Raw genomic sequence first — 19,427 nt, 5'->3', positions numbered from 1 at the left:
TTGATTTACTCAGTCAAAAGGGAAATATTTAAGCTTGTTTCATTTGCTGTTACATGACTTGATTCTCAGTGATTTAATACAGCAAGTCTCTGAGTCACTGCAGCAGTGCTAAGCTGTAAGACTTGAAAATACTCCTTTCTCAGTCCTGAACTCCTGCATTTTCCAGAACTGTTTTACATCACTGACATGAAAATGTTGCCCAAGTCAAGTAGCACGTTTTAAAAATATTAAAGCCTAAGGCCTTACTAACTACTCTTGATTACTTTCTTTTTCGAGAGCGTCAGCCTCAGGCTTTAAATGAATCCATTTCAGCCCACCAAGTGTCACAGGTCTGTCGTACAAAAGCTATTCCCTGCTTTGTGTAGACAAAGTGCTACAAAGCTTGGCCACTTAAATTCTTCCATTGGAATTAGTGTCATACTGCATAACAGAATCCCCTGTTTCTTCAGTGAGGTCTCTGGCAGTGATTGACTTCTTTTAACTTTAGCTTTTCTTGAATAACAGCTCACACAAAGAGTAAATACTTTTAGAATTACTATGCAGTTGACAGGAAAGGCGGCTCATTTTCCCATACTTGATCTGTAGACTTTGATGGCCCTTGGGTTATCTGAGAATGTAAGCTGTGCACTATAACTGGCTTTAAGTGCTGCTTAAGCGATAAAAGCAACTGAAGGGAACATTGTTAATGACTCCTAAAAGCTACAGCCACTTTCTTATTTGAGGTGTTAAATCAGATGTCCATCAGTGACAGCCTGGCTCTGGTACAGGCATGGTAAGGCTACAGGAACCAGGAATCATTCGCTGTCTCAACAGCAAATCTTGCACGAACTCGTTTGCATGTGAACTTGTAGAGTTTTAAATTTAGCAGAGAATATTGGTCAATATAACTGCTGGACCCTGGGAAACTGTGATTTCCCACTGGTTTAAGCCTTAAAGGGAAAAGGAGAAATTTGCTTTGTTTTAACATATAGGTGTGTGAGAGGAGGTTGTCTCGTTATTTTCTCACTAACATGGAGCATGCTAGTCTGTCCATTACACGGGTCTGAACAAAAGCTTACAATCCTCAAAATTAATGCTAGGAGCTTGCGTCAATGGCCTCCAACCATTCCTTTTCCTCAAAAGTGTTGCTTTTCTGACAAGAGTATCATGTTAATCAATATATCTATGGCTTTCCAGTCCCCCTTGCATGCTTGCTTACTAATGTTAAATAGTGTGTTTTAAAGAGGATCATGCTAGACCACCTAGACCTGCCTCTTCCATGGGAAGCTTACTAAATCACATGACTGCTGGTTGTCATAAAACTCCAACATTAATTTAACTAGAGGTCAAGTTATCTGAGAGAGAATATATTTTGTAATATGTAAACACTGTTTGGGAAACCCTTTTTTATTATTATTTATTTATTTTCCTTTCTTGAGAAGTGTCCAAACATTATTTTGTTTCCTTGAATACCCATCTATCAAATCAGCAGATTCACATGTCAGGACTTAACTTTGTGTTCTTCAGACCTGTGGTGGTTGAGAGAAGGCCCAGCTCTCCCTCCCCCACAAAGAAAGAAAACCACAGCTAACTCAGTCGGAGGAGCAAAGGGTAAAAGCTATATTTACAAGCAATATGGAATACAGGTTGTATATACACAATATATACAGTATTTACAATATATACAGAAATACAGAGCAAAGAAAAATAATAAGAACAAAACTCCCTTCTCTGGACAGAGGAGGGTCCCCCCCTGAACTCCACTCTCTCCCCCTACCTCCCTTTTTTCCCAAAAAGGGTTAGAGAGAGAAAAGACAGTTATTAAGGAAGAGAATTCTTATTAGGCCTCCAAGAGCATGCAGGGATTAGTTTTGCTTATCTGTTACTCAAAGTCATTCTGGCTAGTTGCTCAGAAGCAGACAGGATTGAAAGGGAGAACAGAAAGGAACTGAGAAAAAATTCCAACTGAACTAAAACTTAAAGCTGCATTCTACCAATCTACCAATGAAATTCGTTTAGACCTATCTTTGTTTTTCAAAATATTCAGCCAGAGTGTTCCAGCAAATGTCCCTTTCTTAAAGGCACAGCCTCAAACGGTCACAATCCACCCCTTCTAAACAATTTCAGTGGCTGTTCATACTGTCCATCCAATCTAAAACAATATTTACAGTTCGTAAGTAAAGTTCATAGTCCATTCCAGCTATCCTCTGATGTAGATGATTCAGAAGTCCAAGAAAATCAGAAAATGGAAAACAGGCTTTCATGTCCTGTGATGTTCCAGATGACGTTTTACATCATGCTCGTCTTTCCCTATTGCAGTGCCAGTGAGCTAAGCTGCTTCTTTCTCAAGGCTCTCCCTACTCAGGAGAAAAATCTCTTTTACAGGGCCTGACTAACTTAAAGAGAGCAAGCTGTAGTTTTTACAAAAGTCCACTGCTTTTTGTAAAACCTCAGGGTCACTTGTATCTAGGCTCACCCAGTGATTTTCCCTTACAGCTGGCTACCTCATTTAAAGCACAGAAGTTAGATGCTACACCAGCAGAAATCCTACTGAGGTGACTCATCTTTGTTTCCTAAATACCATGTAGCACTGTGAGAAGCCTCTACATCCTTGCTTCAATATGTCCAGTGAAGAAATGGGAGAAAACAGACTCCTAGTTTGTGTTATCTTTGCTTTCATGCCTCACCTTTCATGCCTCATGACTACAGAGCCCACAGCCTTAGTATCTTATGTCCCAATATGTGTTAGGCTGGCATTTCTATATGCTTAAGGACTTACATATAGTGTCTTTTGGAATGTGTTTAATTCCAAGACAGCCTTTAATATCACTGCTAACCATCCTTCGTATTCCATACATACCCCTTGAAAGCATGCTTCTTACATGTGCTTCTCTGTGTGTATAAATTACAGCATTTAAGGCTGAGCAAATAATCTTTATATGTAGCAACTCAATGCTCTGCTTACAAGGGTGGTAAAATCTGTCTCCTGTTCATCATGCCCAGTGCCTATAGTTGCACATACACAAGCTTTGGAAATGTGATTGTATTAGGATTACTAGCCATTTCTTTGCTAGTTGTAACTCAAAACCTCAAAAACTCTGTGTGACTGAAAACAAGGCAGTACAAATGCATATTGATGTATAAATGAGAAGAGATCCTCTCTCTGCTTTCTCCTTTCCTTCCTTCATCCAGCAGAGCATCTTAGGGGATTTACAGGCCATGTGGTGCTGGTGTTCAACAGAACATTTCCTGTGGCTCTGGCAAGAGTATGAAAGCTCAGTTCAGTTTCTAGCAACTGCCAAGGCCACACAGAAACACCGAAGAACAATAGCACAGACTTAACTAAAATGCCTGTATTACAAAAAAAGAAAATTAAAAACGAACTGTGACCCCTCTGCAATTGAAAGGAAGGGTAAAACCAAAGGAAAGGAATGAGCTCATGTGTAAGCTACAACAGACCAGAGGAAAAATTATCTCAAGGAAACCTTTCAGGAGCAGAGGGAGAAGAAATTAAGAACAGAGGAGACATATTTCAGCAGTGAAGGAACTAAATGTAGCTTCAGATCAAACCTTTTCCAGAAATGCACTGAGCACAGTTACCACACACTGAAAATGGGATGGAGCTATGCCATCAAGACAAAATTATGAAAGCCCCTTAATCCAATAAACATTCATTGGACATGAAGTACATTCACTGTCATCCTACAATTATGAATCACATAAATATACTCAAGTTATTAATGTCAGTTGTTAGCAGCTCCATTTTAATTAGCTCACATGCTCTAAGAAGAGAACTGATAGATCGTTTAATTTTGTATTAGGCCAGCAGTCTTTATTTATATGACGTACATTTAAGGGCACTGAGAAATGATTGAACACTCAAGAAAATTATACTTGGAGTAGATATTTCACATGAAACTTTAAAAATATATTCCTCTCATTATTCTTTCTTGTCTCTTTTGCTGGATGATATGAAATTGAAGGCAGTGTTGTTGAGAACTAATTATCTTTCATCTTTTATTTTTCCTGCTAACATGACCCTTTGTACTGTGTGACTAACTGCTCAGTGCTGGGTTTCTGCATCTGGTTGTGTGTATGAAATGCTAGCATTTTACTTCATCCATAGCAATTTTTATTGTATTGAAAAAGAGAAAAAATACTCTGGAACTGGTCTTGTCCAGGTTTTGGAAGAATCCTCCTCTCAGTTCTGGTGAAGGCTCAAAGGCTCTTCAAGTCAATCACTCAGACTAATGGTCCTCCATCATTTGCCTCATTTGCACATTTTTAGGCTAAAAAAAAAATGCAACTCCTAAAACCTTTCCTGAAAGTGATGGTTTTTACAATTTCTACACTTTCTGCTGCTTTCCCATCTGTCTAAATCTTTCTTGGATTGTAAATAGACACAATTCCAGTCTTCCAGAATCAGAAAAAGTACAGAGTAGGTTCTCTCATGTGTCTTGCAAGCATGAGGATTGCCTCTCTTGCAGTGGTTTGTGCTATTCTGGGCAGTTTTCCATCCTTTGGATCCATATGAGGTATGCAGTGGCAATGTTTACATTTGTCTAACATGATATGGAAACAGCAGAAGAGGCTAGAATATTTTCCATGGAAAAATACAAATGTCAGTTCAACTGTATCCCCGTTTAGCATCTAGCTTTTTCCTTTTTTAAAAAATAAGGGTCAAGGTAGTGGCTAGGATGTCAAAACATGCACCTGCTTTCTATATATTATACATATAGAATTTGTGCATGTTTCCATGCATGTACATGCACTTTAATGAGTTTCAGTGTATCTTGTTGGCAAGGTAAGTTTTCCCAAAAAATTCTCTTAATTCTAGAGGTGTCTAAAGGATTTTTAAATAGCCCAACCAAAGTTCTCAAGGAGAAATATGAATGCATTTGCAAAATAAATTTGGGGGTTTATTCTTTTTGGCAGCAGTGGGCAAACTACTCCTTTTGAGTCCAGTCCTTCAAAATATATACGTGGCAGCAGAGGTACATAACTGTTACAGCTGAGTCATAGATCAATTATTACTTAGTTGTTTTAGTCTCAAAAATGAGATTTTCCTTTTAAGAATACATTACTCTGCAGAGTGTTTGCAGAAGACAGAATTCATGATGACAGCACAAGGAACTCCCATGGATAAGCATAGTAACAGATTTGTTAAGTACTTTTTCATTTTATGCACTTTGGGCCCTAGTGTGTGACCTTATCTGTGCCAGTGTTAGTCATCAAAGAACAAGGATTGGAACAGGGCGTGCCTGAGTTTTTAAGAACTTCATAGCCTGGGAGAGATTCAAACAGAAATAATTTCATCTTAATACAGCTGATCACTCCTGGTCTGTAGGAGGAAAGGAGCAGTCAGACTAAGCTTTGAACTTTTTAGACTTTTTTTGTTTGCATGAAAGTATTTCAGACAGACTTACCTTTCCTTTATTAGGCAGACTCTTTCAAATTTGGCTGCTTCCTAAAGCTGCTCCCAAAAAGAACAGATTGTTCCAGAACATGGTTCTCTACATTATATAAACTAATTCCCACGAGTTTTGTCTAACTAATGGTCAGTCTCCTTTAGGAGCTAAACTCCTAACCCCATAACGGTGGAAGCTCTATTCCGCAACCTGGTTTAATGCGAAATGTTACTGCTTGGTTTTGCAGATTCGAAATGTAGCAGCCAATCTCTGTGTGGACAGTAAACATGGAGCCACAGGGACTGAGCTGAGGCTAGACATCTGTGTGAAGGATGGCTCAGAACGGACGTGGTCACACGAACAGGTATTTTAACAGCTGAAAGTGAAAAGCAGGGTGAAATTGTTCCTTCTTTTCCAGGTCCTGAACAGCTCCCTGAGGGCTTCTTCTTTTCCTAAAACAAAGCAGGGTGTAGAAATAACTCATGAATGATTGCTGACCTTAATGGCTTTTATGAAGTGCTCTTTATCATAACCTTGGGAATTCCAGCCACACCTGGGTTCTATATTCATCTTAATATCCAAAGAGAATCACTGTGCCTGAAGAGGTGTTTGGTATCCCTTCCCCACTGTGTCATAAAAAGATGCTGATTTCAGTTCAAGTACCTGAAAATATTTTAAATAGGGTATCTTGTAAAGCTCTAGTGGTTGTCTGTTTCTTCAATTTCATTCTACTTTAAACTAGAAAGGAAAGGTTTTACAAAGACAATCTGCCAAACAGAAAGGGGCCTGGGGGTGCTGATTGACAGCTGCCTAAACATGAGCCAGCAGTGTGCCCAGGTGGCCAAGAAGGCAGATGGCATCCTGGCCTGCATCAAGAATAGTGTGGCCAGCAGGAGTAGGGAAGTCATTGTGCTCCTGTACTCTGCACTGGTTAGGGCACACCTTGAGTACTGTGTCCAGTTCTGGGCCCCTCAGTTTAGGAAGGACATTGAGACACTTGAACGTGTCCAGAGAAGGGCAACGAGGGTGGTGAAAGGCCTTGAGCACAAGCCCTACGAGGAGAGGCTGAGGGAGCTGGGATTATTTAGCTTGGAGAAGAGGAGGCTCAGGGGTGACCTCATTGCTCTCTACAACTACCTGAAGGGTGGTTGTTATTAGGAGGGAGTTGGTCTCTTCTTTCAAGCAACCAGCACCAGAACAAGAGGACACAGTCTCAAGCTGCACCAGGGGAAGTTTAGGCTTGAGGTGAGGAGAAAGTTCTTCACTGAGAGAGTCGTTTGCCATTGGAATGTGCTGCCGAGGGAGGTGGTAGAGTCACCATCCATGGAGGTGTTCAAGAGGGGATTGGACATGGCACTTGGTGCCATGGTTTAGTCATGAGGTCTGTGGTGACAGGTTGGACTTGATGATCTTTGAGGTCTCTTCCAATCTTGGTGATTCTGTGGCAAAAGATGATAGAGAGTTAAGAAAAGATTTTATCGAGGTTTGTTAGGTAGACAAATACTAGCTTTCAGGAGTACCCTCCCTACCTGAAAAGGGATCTGATTTGTACTCATTGTGGCTATGAGTGCCATAGGAAAGGGATCATGACTCAGAGGCTGTCGGTCTGGCCAATGGAAGCAAAGAGAATCTGGATGTAAAGTACAACCTAGCCATTTATTAGTAGTTGTAGCGAACATAATTTTCACAGAGGAAGGTCTCAAATTATAGAAAATTCCCAATGCTGAGGAGAAAAAATGACCTGGGAGTCACACACGGCACTTTTTAAAAGCTTAAAAGCTCAGGAGAGAGGAGTTCTGAGGGATATTTGAAGTGCTGAGGTCAAGAAATCATTCTCTGAAAATACTGAGAAATTCAGCAGGAGAGGTGCATGTGAATGAAATAGAGAAGCTGAAGGATGTTCACAGTTTGGCTAAGTGCCAATGTGGGAAAAAGAAAGGCACTGGGAGAAGACATCTTTCACATAGCTAACAAAGATACAGCAAAGTGATAGGATGCTGAGACTAGATAAATACAATCTTGTTTTCCTAGAAAGACATCCAGAAATTTAAACAATTAACTGAAGGAAGTTGTGTGGTCTAGACCACACCACTGCAGTGCTTTGTGCTTTGGCTTTAAAATCTGCAAACTGAAGAGCTTCAAACCCTCCTCAAGAAGGGAGGAAGTCCTAAGACTACCAGAGATGAGAGGAAGGGAAGAAGATGAGAGGAGAGGGAAGAAAACTGAAAGAAAAGGTGAGAGAAAAAAAAAATATTAGCAGGGCAAGCAGAGAAAATGGAAACTTAAAATATTCTTTGAGCAAGTAACTTATTGTGAGGAAGGGGAAGGGATGCAAACAGAGAAGGATGGGAAGGAATCTGTGTTTGTGTCTTTCGGTGCATTGCAACGTTTGGGACCAGACTGGATGTAAAGGTCTCATTCTATACTAATAATGAAAGGTGACTTCAGTACAATAAATAGGGTTAATGTAGCACAAAATTAGTTCAATAAAACAGCATCTCAGATGACATAAGCAGAGCTAGGAAGCCTCAAGCACGTCTGTGTTAGACATGCTCCAGGGCCAGCATGAATTATTGCTGCCGTGCTGGCATGGAGCAGCATGTACCTTCTTGCTGCAGAGAAGCATGGAAAGCACTGCCAGGGAACGTGTCTCCCACCAGAGGGATGTAGTTGGATTGGGATGGGTCTGCCAAGACCCAAGCCAAGCCATTTCATCCAATTTGCTGTTCAGTGGTTTCTTTTGGCGGATGTGGGGATGGGGGCAAGCTGCAAGTCTGCAGCAAGGCGGCAGAGGGCAGCTCCGGACAGGTGGAGCCACACGATTTAACCCACAGCGCCACCCGTTTGCTTCTCCTGCGAGTCAGTTGTTGGAATGTGTTGTGGCTTGTGGTGCGGTTTGGTTTGGTTTGGTTTGGTTTCCCAAGCAGTAGCATTTCATTCAGAGGTTGTTATTCACACTGACAGGAACACAGTTACTGGTCGTTTAACCACCTGTCAATCAAAATCCTAGAAATAGTGTGAGAAGTGTTAAAGAGTCTATAGCAGATAATTAGGCTAATAAATAAATGTGTAATTTATTTATAGCTATAAATAATACATATAAATATACTTTAATTTGTTATTTTAAAAAATAAATAAATGTCACTTCACTTTCAGATGATTTCTTATCTTACCTTACCATCTAAAGACCTGCTATAATATCCATTACTGTACTGCTAGGTAACTGTTTATTTGCATTTTAGTAGTGGAAATACCCTATTGGCATCTGGATTAGTTTAGAAACAGAGAGAAACTAATTTTCCTCAAGTATTTCAGACTCCTGTTGTAAGACACATTAATCTGCCCAATGGATCTCAAGGGTGAGTCTCTGCAAGGTACAGCTTTTAAAGATACCAGCTGAGAAAGAAAGGAAAGGATTGCAGAATCAGGGTCACAGACTTGGCTGAAGCTCAGAATTTCTGTCCCAATGGAAATAAGATAAAATGTGCAAAATATTTCATTCAGAGGAGAACCTTCACTTCTGAAAACTCTGGAAATGTTTGATTTATGAAGGTAAAAACATTTTGGTGATACAAGGCTTGGGCAATTTTTTTTCATAACCAAGACAGCATCCTTTTTCCTTCCTGAAGTTTCCCTCAGCTGGCAGTGGAGAAACTGTGTGCCCTGTGGTAGTACATGGGCAATAGTGTCACGCCCTCTAACTCCCCAAGAAGTTGCAGAACAAAATCTGTACTTCCAGCCTTGCAAGCAAAGTCTGTCACCATGTTGGTGACAGTAAGTACAAGTGACAAAATTTCCACAAAAGTTGCTTTCATTGGGTGTGCTGTGATAGAAATTTCTCAACAAGTTCTCCTTACTTGATCCCAAATGCTTCCCAGTCAGGAATGTTACCTGTACTGCATGTAGGACCAGGGTCTAAAGAAGCATCTCACATATCTGAGGAGAAAGGATGTGCTCTTCCACTTGCATCACAGTAAACTGTGAAGATTCACTTTATTATATAGTGTTCAGGAAGCACGGATGAACACCTGACCAGCCTTCAGAGAACTCTTCTTTGTTGCTTTTATCTTCTTGAGTTTGTGGCCTACATGATTTCTATGTATGCCAGTAGAAACTAGCAGTATGAATGAAAATATCACGCATTTTATTCTCATGTTTCAAAAAGTGTGAATTGACACCCAGCTGGTCTTTTAACTTCTGATATAAATTCAAAGAGACCTCAGTGGCAAACTGTAGTAGCTTGATGTGACCAGTGCAGCAAGTGCTGGTGCTGTTGCTGCCGCTAGACAGAGGCACAATCTTCTCTGCCACTTGATTTGCATCATGTTACCTGGACAGGAATTAAAACCTGACAGTCTCAGCAGTCATGATGGGAGACACAGCAATTTAGCAGCCCCCAGGAGAGGAACGAGGACTTCCAACCCAAGGCTGTACAAACCCAAACAGGCAAACAACAGACAAAAGGCTTGTGGCTTGTGTGACGATTGCAGACTTTCTGGTGAATGGGAAAAGGGTGGGAAGTGAGGATGAGTGTTACTGTGATTTCTGGAAACCAGCCCAAAATTAAAAGACGGGAAGAAAAGGGACAAGAGGATTGTACAGCATGGAGTTCTTCCACCTCTGTCTTCCCAAAGCTAAATTCTGGCTTCAGAGGAACTGAAGGCTCTGCTGGATTGATAACCAGCAGTAAAGGAAAATGACAGGCATACCTCTATTCTTAAGTTTCCCACCCTGACCAGGGAGTAGGCTGACAGGCAGCTCTTCTCCTCTTGAACATATAAGTCAAGTCTGAGCTCAGCTCTGAAACGTGGCATCTCATCTTTGTGCAGAGCACATGTTGTCTGCTCAAGTATAGCACTGTAGTCAAAGCACAATGCCAGCTGATGGATGCCAGCCAGGCAGAGACTAATTGAGCAACGTTGTCAGGCTGGAAAGCATTCATGGTATCAAAAGGGCCTTTGTCCTACAGATGATCCCAAGCCAATTGCTGTATCAGGCAATCATTCTTCAGGCCCTGTGCCAATTACAGATGAAGCTGGAAAAATGCATTTTGCCCAGTTACTGCATGACAGAGCTAAGCTGCATGAAAAGCTAAAATGTGAGGACTGAGAAGTTGCTTGGTTGCACATTCAGAGAATAGGGCTGTGGGGTTTGGGCTGTGCAGTATGACAGGATGGAGGGTTTCATGTGTCTAGCAGGGAGCAGCAGCCCTGCAGGCTGCAGGTGAAGAATGAGCCTGCTGCTTGCTAATAGTATGTCTGGAAATTTAGGTGCAGCCTTGTTTCAAATCAAGACAAGACAGAACGAAGCAGAGGAAAAGGGTTTATCCATTTCTCATAAAATCCAGTGCTAGCAGCTTAGGTCAAAGGAACAAAAAAATCCAAAGTGAGAGGTGATGGCAAAGTGGAGCATTTTGTACTCAGGACTTCAGCTAATAACACATAGTATTGTTGCACAGTATGCAGGGAAAACTTCATTTTTATATTGGCCCAATCTAGTGTTAACTAAAGAGAATTTGCTGTATAAGGGAGGATAACTTTAGAAGGACTCTAGTCCTTCAAATTTTTGTCTGTAATTACAAGATCTTAAGATTAATTTCATATATTGAGAAGTAAAACTAATTTTCCGATCAAATTTTTTCACTCCCCTTCCTCCTCCTCCCTCCTATTCCTCTTCTTTTCTCTTTCAGTCTTAACACTGAGTTCCTGCCTCTAACAAGGCTGAATTTATAATAATATCACTAAGGAGGAGACATATTTGTTCATTTAAAAATTAAACTGTTTTACAAAACAGGAGGCAAAGAAGGAGGAAAAAGAATCTATGCTAGTCTAAACATTAAGATCTAGTATTACAGACATTGTTATTTTCAGTGGAAGGGAAAAAAAACCCTGTTGTTACCAGGTCTTGATGCTCTTCAGAAACGATATAGGAGTGGAAAGGGCAAAGGGATAGCCTGGATCAGTATGATCTGATTTGAAAGCTAGTTTGAGCTTTTTCAGGTGTACTGATGCATTCAGTCCTCTGGCCATGGTCCAGAGAGCAGCAGGAACTGGATCCTCAGCTCACCAGTCATGCACAGAATGAGAAATTTGGAGAGCCATCCACTGGGAAAGATGAGCAAGAGGAGCTTTCTGTTATAGTAGTGATGAGAACAAGAATATTTCAGAACTACTGTTCCACACAACTCCTCTAGGTATTTGTTATTCATCAGTCTGAACTCTAGGTTTATTACTTGGCTGTAGAAAGGTAAAGGGTAAGAGAAAGAGAGTGGCTTTTATTGCTTTACCCTTTAAGGAAAAGTAACTCAGGCTTTTTCTAAAGAAACATCAGCATGGCTTTTTTCTGTAGCAAATCAGTCTTCACTTGTGCAATGATAAGTTACCTGTGTAGAGATTCCATGATGCTGCTTCCGAGAAACAGGAATAAAAATGGAAAAAGACACTTAGCCTTTTGGGAAGCAGAAATTGCTTTCAAAATGAAGTTAAAGCTGTCCCCTGCATTTCACTGCAGATAAATGTAAAGTGCTGTCAGGGAGAAAGAAGAAATAAACAGGACACAGGGCAGATTAAGGAATTGCTGTCTAGAAAACCTATTATACAGAAGTAAACAGAGAGCAGCAGCTAAGAGAGAGAGCAAGGTCTTACAATAAGATACACAACAACAAAAAAAGCAGATTTTCAGATATATGCTTGTATTTTGTGTCTACAGGCCAAAGGAAATAGTAACATCTCTCAATTGTGGCATTTGGATGATGGCACAGCATTGAAGATGCAGCTTTCTAAAAGATGTCTATTAGGAAGACCATGGAAAGAAGATAGTTATCGCAGTGAAAGGGTTAAAACCTGGGACCCACAGTGAAAGTATTCAGGGTCAGACCCACAAGTCACTGTGCTTGGATTTGTAGATACTGGTTCTATCAGGGAATGTACACACTGCAGGGAGCAGGGTACTAGATAAAGACCCAAAGGACCCTGAGATGAGGCAGCTGTGGTGCTGAAGGCAGTCTGAGCACAATCGCAGGAGCTGCTTCTCTGGATAACGAGCTGCATGCAGTTCTGCATGAACCGGCACAGCTAAAGAGTTTCCACTAGCAAAGTTTGCTCGTTTAAAGAGAGTGTCACTTTCCCAATGTTAAATTCCTGTTTATACTGTGGAAAATCAAAAGTTCTGGAGAAAGCCAAATAGTACTGACACTAATGGAAAAATGGAAATTCAAAAACCTCACAACTCTCAGCAGAGCTTCTAGGTAGTCATTTACAGCCTGCAACCTGTTTTCTGCAAGGATTGGTCCTTGGGAAAGGAAAATGCACTCTGCATCTTTAAATTTGATGCTGTCAGACCTGCCACTTTGCTCTGATGATTGAAAGACTGCAGTGTCATAGCATTATGTCAGACAGATGGTGTCTAATTGAGAAGGATTCCTCTGTTAACTGTGAGCCTCCACAGTTCCTTTCAGACAGCAAGAATAAGAGCTTTAACAAGATGTCTGTAGCTCACAGGTTTCATAGTAAAAAGATTTAAGATCATTTAATGTGTGTTGTTTGGGGAGGAAAAAGACAGTCAAGAGAGGATATGGTAACAGTGTTCCACATAAACAGAAGTAAACTGTTCATTAAACATGAGAAACTTTCTGTGACAGGAGGATCTCTCTATATAGCTTCTTCAGACTCAAATGAGAGCTAGATTATTATCACTAGCAGAGGCCTTCAGAGTCCTAGGTAGCTGTAGTCCTAATGCATGCAAGTGCTGCTTTAACTGAGGTCACAAAAGGCTTTAATACAGCGTATCACCTCTCCTCTCCACAGCACTGCATCACCAGAGATGGTTTTCATCTCTGCCATAAGGTTTCTGACTTCCGGGGGTATATTCCACAACTGGCATCACTGAATCTTACACAGGCAGGATCTTGTTTAACCATCAGCTGGGATGTGTGGAGTAGCGAAATGTGTATCAAGCTGTGTGTGTGGTTTTAAACATTTTTCACTAATAATATGTCGTTCTGTTGCCTGATTCATTTTCTAGCTCTTCACCTTCGGTTGGAGAGAAGACATCCGCCCCGGAGAGCCACTTCACACCAGAAAGTTCTGCTTCGACGCCATTTCGCACAGCAGCCCTGTCACACTCTATGACTGTCATGGGATGAAGGGAAACCAGCACTGGAGCTATAGGAAGGTTGGAGTCACTGTGGGGCACCTCCGAGGTTCAGGCTATCCTCAGCCTATGTTCAGTTCAGTGCAGGCTTGTGTTTTCCCATCAGTTTTGTTTTCAAATCCACCCTGTCTTGTTCCAATTTGATTTTGTGGTAATCTCTCTGGAGCATGTTCCTTTTGAGCACTCAGCTTTTCAGGTCAAATTTAAATGAGTCTTATCCAGCTCAGAGAGTGTCTGTGCTGGATCTGTTCCCTGAAAGGCTTTTCTTTACCACTCTGAAATTTCACAATGCTTGTGTCATTTTAACAGAGGCACTGTCTGAAATAGTTTCATCCAATGTGACAGCAGCAAGAAATGCTTCTGAAAAGTTAAATATTATTATTTTACTGCATTTTAAAGATTACAAGTGGCAGAAACAGCTCATTAAAAAAACCCCAAACCAATACAACATTAAAAGCACTGCTGTAAGCCCAAAGGCAGGAGTTTATAAACTAAAGATAAGCAGCTTAGACACTACTCTGATCTGCTAAGTTTCAGCCCTTTTTCATAAATAACTGGAAACAGGAGGTCAAAGTAGGAACTGTCAGAGTCTCATTTGGGGCAAAACATCCTACCAAGACTACCAAGTTGCTGCTGTTAGATTTTTTTTAATGGTTAATTAGCAAGTTGCCTTGATGAAAGATTTCACCATTAAACTCTATATTCTATGCAACATGAGGGCATACATTTCTCTGAAGTGCTGAGGATTCCTCTCACATATCCTCACTTTGCTCTCTGTGCCTTGCCTATCACCTTGCTTAAGCTGAGGCCAAAGTATCAGGAATTGGTCTTTGCTGGATAAACCTCAGTACTGCTCCCTAGCTTAAAATTCAATATAGGAGAAAATTAATTCAGAATCATTAAAAATAAAATTGCCCCTACCATTTTTCTGAATACCCATTTATTAGCCTATGCCTTTTTACCCTCTTTATGTTGCAGTTGGAGGATCCACCACAAGATTTTCCAGAAGTGTTTAGAGGATATAAATTTTCATGACTGTATTGCTGTATATCTGTCTTTATAATGCCATAATAATGCCTTCTTGCTTCAAAATCCTTCCAGTTAATCTTTTTGCCTACCCAAGCTGCAAGAAAAAAGCTTTCATACCTTTAGCACTTCATCAGTGTTTAATGTAGCTATTCCATATGACAAAATGCGGGACTGGAGCTGCCCTCTATAAGGCTCATCACCTTTGATGAGGACAGAATACAGCAGATAACCAAAAAAAAAAGGAGAAGAGCCATTAAAAAAATATGCAGTGTGAGTTCCATTAAATTCACTGCACAGCTTCATTTTTAATTTCCAGAAGGCTGACAGTACTCATATAAAAATTCTCAGTGCAAGGCAGGCATTTCCATTTCAGCAAGAAACACCACAACATTTTGTGAGAATGAAAGCACTGACATAATCGTAACTGTAATACCAACCGAACAGCAAACTGATCAGTTTGCATAACCCTTCAAATTAAGAAACCACATTGGAATATTAGAATTATGCATACACAGTTTTCTTTAGGCTTGGGTTTAGTTTGGCTACAGACTAAATAAACAAGTTGTTATTTAATGTTTTGCATAGTCTCTTTCCTCAGATACAGGGCAGATTTACTTTAGAGACTTTTGTTGCTACATCCTAATGAAATAGGTAATTCTTATCTAGTTTTGAAAGCATTTTGGCAATAGGATTTATAGTGTCCCCCCCAAAAAACCCCACACCTGTATACAAGAAAAAGGTGGTGTACTAATTTAACTGCATCTCTAGTAGAGACCTTTACCTAGAGGATGGTATGCTGCTAACATTGTACCCTAAATGATAGTCGTCTGGTTAAGCAAGAAGTGCCTCTGTCTGTACTGGTCGATAGTGGGCTGAACATGAGCCTGCAGTGTGCCCAGGCAGCCAAGGGGGCCAATGGCATCCTGGCCTGCATCAGGAACAGTGTGGCCAGCAGGAGCAGGGAGGTCATTTTCCCCCTGTACACTTCACTGGTTAGGCCACACCTTGAGTACTGTGTCCAGTTCTGGGCCCCTCAGTTTAGGAAGGATGTTGACTTGCTGGAACGTGTCCAGAGAACGGCAACAAAGTTGGTGAGAGGTTTGGAACACAAGCCCTATGAGGAGAGGCTGAGGGAGCTGGGGTTGCTTAGCCTGGAGAAGAGGAAACTCGGGGTGACCTTATTGCTCTCTACAACTACTTCAAGGGAGGTTGTAGACAGGCAGAGGTTAGTCTCTTCTCCCAGGCAACCAGCACCAGAACAAGAGGACACAGTCTCAAGCTGTGCCAGGGGAGGTTTAGGCTGGATGTTAGGAAGAAGTTCTACACAGAGAGAGTGATTGCCCATTGGAATGGGCTGCCCGGGGAAGTGGTGGAGTCACCATCATTGGAGCTGTTTGGGCAGAGACTTCATAGGGTGCTTGGTGCCATGGGTTAGTGGATTAGGTGGTGTTGGATGGTAGGTTGGACACGATGATCTTGAAGGCCTGTTCCACCCTGGTTTATTCTATTCTAAAAACCAGCCAGCAGGTCAGCAACTTTGTTCTGTTCTCTGCACCATGTACAGATGCTGTAGCTTCCTAACAGTCACGTATCCATTCTGCCAATAATTCTTCCCATTTTTAGGAAAAATGATCCTCTTGTCCATTTCTTACAAGATGCTTAATATGAAGCATTTCTTACAAAACTGTCACACTGTTCCTATAAAACTAGAAGATATTTTTGTTCCTCTGAGTCTCTTCTCATGATCATTTGCATTCTCAAGCCACTGGTAAGAAGATGCTAGAGCTGTGAAGTGATTACAAAGTGCTGCAAATACATTTTGAAGCCAGGCAGTTTTAAGATTCTGTATTCTTCCTGCATAGAAACCCTAAGAACCTGTATATGGATGTTTGCAAATAAAAACACTTTAAATATTTTAGTGGCAAGAAAAATACATTAATATTTACTTTGGGTAAGGAGTGCTCTTCTGAAAAAAAATCCAGGTTATCCCATTACCTTCATTTTGTTTCTCATTGCAGTGCAGTTTGAGAGTGTGCAAACTGGATTCTTCTCACATGAATGATATCAAAACTACCACTAATGAACATAGTCAAAAAACTTTTCCTATTCCTATACTGCTTAAACTACATCTGAGCATTTGAAAGTCTAATAACTCACTGATACTAAGTTATCAGGTTTTTAAAAACCAAGCCAAAATATTGGTCCACAGCCAACTATACCTTTAAGAAAACTCTGTAAGAAGCAATGGAGTAGAGTGAATCCAAGTACTACTGTAAACACTTCTGTGGGAATAAAAGAAAATTAGTTTAATACTGGAGAAAAAAGCATATTGACACCACAATGGGGTTCCCATCAATGAGAATTTAGATAGATAAATGTAAATAACCTGAAATAATTAGAGATTTGGGAGAATTGTGTCATTCCAAGCTGAACCCATTTCCTTGACTCTCTTTGAGATTCCTAAATATGGCAGAGCCAAAGGTCAAAAACTGCCTGCAAATTTCCATTCCTTCCAGTGCAGGAATACGCCCCTGGTTTTCAGTGGTGCATTATTCTGGGTTGACAAGTAATACATTGGTTCTGATAAAGCATGATTCAGTTTATGTGCCCTAGTCCCATTAGTGCTATTTGTAGAGCACAAGCACCCAAGAGAAGGGCTGGTTTAGTAGGTCTTTAAAAAGAAACAATTGTGCAAAATCAATTTCATTATACAATAATTCTACCCTGAACCTGGTGATTATGATAGATGCTAGACTGACAATGTCAAAAACTGTGCCCAGAACAGCAGGGTTTGCTCATACTCTCCTGACAGCTTCAGGGACAATCTGTAAGAGTGAGTTCACTCTTCATACAGTGAGGTGCATAGATTATTTCCCCAGACAACTGAAGGCATGTCATTGTGATAGTGGCTTTTATCATATCGACATCTGTCCTGCTGAAACTACACTAGGGCTACCAGCTAATTTCAGATAAACTACCACAGCCACCAGCTGATAATGACTTCCAGTTGCTATTGACCTTGGCCATAGTTATAACAGTGACCTTGAAGAAATGAAAGGCTCTGTGTCTCATTACCAACCCCCTGAACTGTCAGGGCCCATTATCTTATGGACAAGTTTCTCCTTCTGCAAATAATCTTCAGGCTTGCCTTCATGCAGAAAAAAAAAAAAAAACACAAAAAACAACTCTGCAGTTCTCATGTCAGAAGTGACTCCACAAGAGCTCTTGTGGGTTTTGATATTGGTGTGAAGAGGAATTAATGTATTTCTTTTGGAAAGTTCTTTTCTGGTATGCATACAACTGTTACCCCTTGAAGTCCTGAGCCTGTTTCCATTGAAATCTGTAAGAGCAGCAGGCTTTGACCTTAGGTCAGTACAAGCTTGAGATGATAAATTAATAGGCCTTTATACATAGCAAAGTCAGCCAGAAGTTTTCCAGAGTGGTAACTGTGTGAAAGACACTCTTTTCTCCTAATAACCAGACGTTCTGAAAGAAAGCACCAACAATGCTTCAGTCAAAAATTGCATCCCCTGGATATTTCTGTGAAAAGAAAGACAGCCAGCTCTCTTCAGAAAGACTGAAGTGTTTTTCATAGCATGTTTTTTGTACTGAAGCTGTTTCCTTTCTCCTTGTACCAGCTAACCTATTAAAGCTTCTAGTATTCAAGCTTTGGCTTCTTAATAACTTGGCTGACCCTCATGACCAGCTATAATGCAAGGAAAACCAGATGCCTCCTTCCTCAAAGGCTCCACAGCAGGCAGGGTCACTCAGTCTCTCACAGAAAGACAGGAGGAGCTAGCAAGGTGCAGATGGGTGCCTTGGGTGCCAGGCTCCACAAGGTGCTAGGGAGTTCTTTCAAGCACACCTAGGAGGTGAGAGCACAGTTAGCTGCATCTTGTAAGTTGAAATATCCTACCTACTCACCTTGTAGAGAAAAAAGCATGATGGAAAGGTTCCTACTCATTTGGGTTAGTCCTGTTGGATTTGAAGGCATCCCTCTGAATTGCAGTCTTGTGTGTGTTTACTCACTGTTTTGGTGGATGAGCTGATGCTGGAGGTGAAAAACAGTGGTTACGAAAAACAGATGTAGCAGCAGCACCCTCAGCCAAAGCACGAGCTGCTTGTGACTTTGCTCTTTGTTGCACATGTTAATATAAAAAAAGGGCATTGTACTTCGCCAACACCCAAAATCAATCCATTCCATCTTTACTAAATTCAAAAAACAAACTCCTTGCTTTGTCAAAAGTATTTTTAAATAGCTACTATTTCTCATTGGTTTGCTGTGTTATGTTTATTTTTTACTTATTTTTTTAATATAGGGTATCTCTTGTGAAAGAGAAGTTTCTGTATGATTGTTGCTTAGTATCAGAGCAGTTTCATGAGCTTTAAATCAATTTGACAAGTAGCTTTTTTTTTTCTTGTTTCCTCCTCTCACAACCTTGGCAAGTAGACACATCCTGGATTAGTATTAAAATACTGGCATGGCATGTTTGCCTGGGAGTGGAAAATCCTGTATGTGGTTTACAAAGATTAATCTGAACTTTATTTCAACAGATAGAGTAAATGTTTGGCCCCTGGAAACATTCAAACCATCTAATCACTCACGTATCTTCTCTCTCAAGCACTTTGCTATGTAAACTAAGTACATTCAAACTACCCAACCCAACTAGCTGCTCGTCTGAGTAGTTCGTGCTTTACTAAAGACTCATAGTAAACTTAGGTGCAGTTTACTCCAGTTTTGTGAAGTACAATGAATATGACACAACAGCCTAATTATAATTTTTAAAGCAATTTAATCAATGTTTATCATCCAAAAATTACCATAGGGAGCCAAAACAGTGCTAGTATTTCCTTCTTATT

At 40.6% G+C, this 19,427-nt stretch overlaps 1 protein-coding gene across 3 annotated transcripts in view; it reads left to right on the top strand.

The window, feature by feature from the left end:
- Positions 1-19,427, top strand: part of GALNTL6 (polypeptide N-acetylgalactosaminyltransferase like 6) — a 440,839-nt gene that overhangs the window by 412,046 nt on the left and 9,366 nt on the right. Inside the window, exons 10-11 of one of the 3 annotated variants that reach the window (XM_068137080.1) lie at positions 5,635-5,751; positions 13,410-13,559. In XM_068137080.1, the coding sequence (XP_067993181.1) occupies positions 5,635-5,751; positions 13,410-13,559 (267 nt within the window). Of the gene's footprint in view, positions 1-5,634; positions 5,752-13,409; positions 13,615-19,427 lie in introns of those variants that run through there. The other 2 variants (XM_068137081.1, XM_068137082.1) reach the window with 2 other exon arrangements.

This window comes from Melanerpes formicivorus, unplaced genomic scaffold (assembly GCF_026170545.1).
Source record: "Melanerpes formicivorus ecotype bairdi unplaced genomic scaffold, bMelFor1.0.p_v2 SCAF_4, whole genome shotgun sequence".
NCBI lineage: Eukaryota > Metazoa > Chordata > Aves > Piciformes > Picidae > Melanerpes > Melanerpes formicivorus.
The sequence above is the reverse complement of the archived record's forward strand: the minus strand, read 5'-3'. Positions and strand labels throughout refer to the sequence as shown.